General features: G+C 59.2%; 1 protein-coding gene across 1 annotated transcript; it reads right to left on the bottom strand.

The window, feature by feature from the left end:
• Window positions 1-301: 301 nt before the first annotated feature.
• Gcgr (glucagon receptor) lies at window positions 302-4,613 on the bottom strand. Its single transcript, XM_051159212.1, has 13 exons — window positions 4,431-4,613; window positions 4,222-4,324; window positions 2,975-3,082; window positions 2,776-2,897; window positions 2,574-2,680; window positions 2,329-2,485; window positions 2,086-2,245; window positions 1,949-2,009; window positions 1,746-1,815; window positions 1,364-1,452; window positions 1,112-1,250; window positions 1,004-1,045; window positions 302-800 (listed from the first exon to the last, which is right to left on the bottom strand). The coding sequence occupies exons 1-13, from the start codon at window positions 4,485-4,487 to the stop codon at window positions 480-482; spliced, it is 1,536 nt and encodes a 511-aa protein (XP_051015169.1). The 5' UTR covers window positions 4,488-4,613; the 3' UTR covers window positions 302-479.
• Between the last annotated feature and the right edge of the window lie 316 nt (window positions 4,614-4,929).

Raw genomic sequence — 4,929 nt, 5'->3', positions numbered from 1 at the left:
CACTCCCCTTTCCACCAGGCATCACCGCACTAGCAGAAGGGGCCACCCTAGAAGCTGACCCACCATCCTTCACGTGTCCCGCATTAGTCTGTTAGACTCACCTCCGCTCAACGAGGCTCTGGCTTACATGGCAGAGCCAAGAGCTTATGTGAGATACATTCCTCACGGGGTGACTTAGGCTCAGGGTAACCCTGGAGGAGGTGGGCTCCTACCCTAAAGTGCCCACTCTACCTGGTGAGCTGGCCCTGCCCTCCAAGCCTCCTCCCCAGGGTGCCCCTGAAGTCTGCTGTCCACAGGTCGTCAGCAGCCACTAAGTGAGCTCTTTACTGAAGGACAAAGATCCGTGCACATGGGACACGTCAACACACGGGGACCCCGACAGCTCAGAGCATGGTTTCTGCATCCCACGGGACACCCCACTCCATCAGTGTGGCCTGTGCCAGGGCTGGGACAGGCTAGGGGAGTGTGGACCGCTGCTGTCACGCTGTTTGGTCTTCAGCCTTGGCCAGGCTTCTAGTTCTGGGCTGTCCTGTGAGGTCCTCTCTGAATCCAGCCTGGCTGGGCGGCAGCGGAGAGTCGGCCAGCCCTGGGAGACTGCTGGCCACGGAGCTCTCCACAGCAGGCTCATGGCCGGTCCCGTTGCTGCTGCCTGTGCCCACAAGCTGAAGCTTCTCACAGGGGTCGCTGTGACTGGGCCCTGCTGGGGCCGCCCGGCTCCCGTGGCTGCTGGCCATGCGCTCTGCCCGAAGGGCTTTGCCTTCCCGCCATTGCCTCCAGCGCCGCAGCAGCTCCGCCTGCACCTAGAGGGTCAGGGTGGGTCCACTCAGCCATCCACCTCACTAGGACCCTGCCCAGGGCCACACTGAGGTGCCACACTGGGTACCCCACCTTATACACTGACCTCCCTGCGGTCCTGGCGGGGGGAACCTAGGGGGAATCCTGACATCCAACACATGTGACCATAATGATGAAGGGTGGTCATACCAGCCTCAGGGCCACCTACCTCCTTGTTGAGGAAGCAGTAGAGAACAGCCACCAGAAGACCCTGGGGAAAGAGGGTGCTCAGGGGCAGCACTCTGGGCCCCAGGGGTGGGGTGTAATGGGGACTCACCTGGAAGGAACTGAGGAAGAGGTCGAAAAAGAGCTTGGTGGAGCGCAGGGTGCCCTGGGCGTGCTCGTCAGTCACAAAGGCAAAGACGACCTCGTGGACCCCCAGCAGAGGGATGAGGGTCAGCGTGGACCTGGCTAGCCTGCGGGGCCAGAGCTTGAGCACCCCCACCTGCCAGGGTTCCTGGGCTCTCCCCACAAAGGCACCGGCCCTCAACCCCAACCCTCTCCGTCCTGGGCCCTGGCCCTTGCCCACCGGAACTTGTTGTCGGCATAGCGCATCTCGTGGGCGCGCAGCTTGGCCACAAGAAGATGAACAATACGGACAAAGATGAAAAAATTGATCTGTGTGAGCAAGACAAAGGCCAGGGGCAGCCTGAGCACTTCCTGTGTCTGCCTGGCTCTCATGTGTACCCACTACAGGTGAGGCTGCTGGGCATGTGGTCCTGGGGCTGGCAGACATCCAGCCAAGGATGGGCAGCCTAACCCACAGCCCAGGGTGCACAGCCCCTTGAACGCGTGCTGGGATACTCCACCCTCCGTCCTTTGGGTAGAACGTGGGCCTCCTCTTAGCCTCAAAAGGCTAAGGAAGGAAGAACCCGGGGACAGCCACGCCGGTGGCCGTTTCCCACCCTCACCAGTATGGCCAGGAAGACGGGCAAGCGCAGGATCCACCAGAAACCCATGTTGTCATTGCTGGTCCAGCACCTGCAGGGGCCACGTGCTCACATCTTGGGGATGCACGCAGCTCCCCAGCACCTCACCCCCAGGGCCACCTTGCAAAGGCCAGCGCCGGCTGCCCCAGCCACTCCAGCCCAACCGATTTAACTCTCATACTCACTGGACGTTTTCAAACAGACACCTGACCACCACCCAGGGGACGACAAACAGCAGGGGCGCACCTGTGGAAAGAGCGCAGCTGCGGCCCCCATGGCCCTGCATGGCTTCCTTCCCCTCTCTCCCCACAAGCCTACTCACCCCAGCCGATGCCCAGGTAGAGGGAGAAGCAGCTCTTCTCGGAAAAGGCGGCAAGGCTCAGCAGGCTGTACAGGTGCACACCCTCCACCAGCAGCCAGCAGTAGTTGGCTACAATGCCGTACTGCATGACCACTGTGGCCGCTCGGCAGCCAGCCACCGCCTGGACAAGGTGAAGCGTGAACGGGGGCCCGCGACACCCGGCCACCCTCACACAGGCTGCTGAGCCCTCAGGTCTGGGCTCACCCCATCACTGAGCCAGATGCTCACGCTGAGGTCATCTCCAATCTTCTGGCTGTATCGTGTCTTGAGCAGCCAATCAATGACCAACACAGAGCCAGCCTTCAGCACAAAGGACGCAAAGAGGTTCCCGTGGACGTAGTTGCGGGTGCAGTGCAGCTTCCTGCACAGCAGCGGGTCAGCGCCACCCTGGCCTGTCCCTCTGCTCCCCTTGCCACCTTGGGTATTAGCCACGAGCGACAGCGACGTACCTGAGGCCCAGCAGGATGACCAGGGCAAGGAGCAAGGCCCCCAGAGACAGACTATAGCCTACGGTGTACATCACCTGGTAGCTGCTGTACATCTTGGCCACCTCCTTCTGCAAGCCAGAGGCAGAGCGGGGCTGGGTAGTGCCACATCCCCTGGCCCCACCCAGCCCCACTGTGACACCACCCCACGCCCTCCAGAGCTGACCTGGACCTCGATCTCTTCGTCATCGATCTGACACTGGGAAGCGTCTCGCCACGGCTGGCCCCGTGGCCCTCGCAGCCACTGCCCATCAGGCCCACACCTCTTGAACACTAGGCGGTGCTGCACTGGGACACGGATGCAAGCTCTGGTCAGACCGCGCCTATGCTCTGTCCCCTCGGCATCCCAGGCCCTCCACCGTTACCTTTGTGGTACCAAGGTAGGTACCAGGGGCAGGAAATGTTGGCTGTGGTGTTGGGAGGGGTGTCAGGCCAGCAGGAGTACTTGTCGAAAGTTCTATTACAAACTAGCTCTGTGAAGGTGAAGGAACGCTCCACATCAGGGCCAGGAGTCCCCTGAGCATCACCATAGCTCCACTGAGGCGACCTCCCTGACGTGGGCCACAAGGGGCTTCTCCTGGCCAGTGACTCCATGCCCACCTCCCTCTCCAGCCCACCCAACATTTGAGTTTGCCCAACATGCCTTTCCTTGTTTTTGTTTTTTGCTGTTGTTGAATGGGTTTTTTGTTTGTTTGTTTGTTTGAAGCAGGGTCTTTCTGTGTAGCCCTGGCTGTCCTGAACTCACTTTGTAGACCAGGCTGGCCTCGAACTCACAGAGACCCACCTGCCTCTGCCTCCCGAGTGCTGGGATTACAGGTGTGTGCCACCACCACCTGGCTCCCAGGTGCCTTTGCTTTAAGACTTCCCATCTCAAATCTGCCCCAAATCCAAATCCATTTTGGGTCTTTCTTTTCTGTCTTTTTTTTTTTTTTTTTTTTTTTTTTTTTTGGTTTTGGTTTTGGTTTTTCGAGACAGGGTTTCTCTGTGTAGCTTTGGCTATCCTAGACTCACTTTATAGACCAGGCTGGACTCAAACTCACAGCAATCCACCTGCCTCTGCCTCCCGAGTGCTGGGATTAAAGGCCTGCGCCACCACATGCGGCCTTCTGTCCCTTTTGTAACATGCCTTTTTTCTTAATTTTTACATTTATTTATGTATTGGTAGGTGTGCACATGCACATACACTCAGAAGCACACGTGTGTGCACGCTAGCATACAGGATCACAGGATGACTTTTGAGAATTCCTTATCTGTTCTCACTATGTGGGTCCCAGAGCAAGGGCGTTTATCGGCTGAGCCATCTGAGCGGCCCTCCTGTCTTGTAACACATCTGGCCGCTGACCTCCACTTGGCTGGCATCCTTTCCAGTCCCAGCAGCAGCTCCCGCATTCTTCTCTCTCTCCTGTAGGCTCTAGTCATCTCCCTCAGCTGGACAGCAGTACAGACCCAGTCCCGCACCCACCTGGTCCCTATCCACTGTCTGCCCAGTGTGAGCGGTGACAGCAGCGGCGTCAGCTGGCTGGGGATGGGGGCATCCAACAGCCATTGAGTGTCTCTGCACTGCACACCCAGGCAGGATGACAGGACGCAGGGGTCTGCAGGTGGGACTTACCGGTAGGTGGGGGCAGCTGGCTCAGGTTCTGGTGGCACTGGTCACCGTAGAGCTTCCACTTCTCAAACAGTAAGTCCGTCACTTGGGCAGAGGGTGCCTTTGGCTGGGAAACAGGTGGCCAAGCAAGCAGGATGGACAGCGCAGCCGTCAGCACTTCTGCGCAGAGCAGTCAAGCCCTCCGCGCAGGGTGTGGGGTGCAACGCACTCACCAGAAATAGCAGCAACAGCAGCACCAGTTGGGGACAGGGGTTCTGGGTGCGGGGCATGCCTCTGGGTAGCCACCCCCAACATCTGGCAGGGGTTGCGTGTCTGGGTCGTTGAGGTGTGCGCACCCCTCCTCAGGCTGCAGAGCCAGAACAGTGGAGTCTGAAGAAAGTCTGTTGAGCATCCTGTCACCTAGAGCCAAGCCTCTGGGCCTACAGCCTCCGGAAAGCTGAAGCTTGCGGAGGGGACAGGCAGCTCCCGGTGCCAAGTCAGAGATGGTGACCGTGGACGGCTACTTTCCTGCTTCCTGGGGTTGGCTGGCCAGAAGCTGTCATCTTCCCATCTGGCCACGTTATTCTCTGAGTGTCACCAACATCTCCGCTACCACCTCCTCCCTCAGTAGTGTTGCCCTGGCTGGACCTAACCCACCTATTCTTAGCCCCTGCGAAAGCTGACTGGCCAGGCAAGCTGAGCCAAGGTAAAGAGAAAAAGGATGGGGTGCCC

The sequence above is a fragment of the Acomys russatus genome, chromosome 16, assembly GCF_903995435.1.
Source record: "Acomys russatus chromosome 16, mAcoRus1.1, whole genome shotgun sequence".
Classification (NCBI taxonomy): Eukaryota; Metazoa; Chordata; class Mammalia; order Rodentia; family Muridae; genus Acomys; species Acomys russatus.
Note: the sequence above shows the minus strand (reverse complement) of the source record. Positions and strands in the feature narration are given on the sequence as shown.

What these genes read in the sequence shown, in the direction of transcription:
- Gcgr (XM_051159212.1), bottom strand. Translation starts at nt 4,487, where the DNA reads ATGCCCCGCACCCAGAACCCCTGTCCCCAACTGGTGCTGCTGTTGCTG. An exon ending in CCGTCTTCCTGGCCATACTG is followed by an intron (nt 1,453 to 1,745) that starts GTGAGGGTGGGA and finishes TTGCTCACACAG; the next exon opens with ATCAATTTTTTCATCTTTGT. An exon ending in TATGCCGACAACAAGTTCCG is followed by an intron (nt 1,251 to 1,363) that starts GTGGGCAAGGGC and finishes CTGGCCCCGCAG; the next exon opens with GCTAGCCAGGTCCACGCTGA.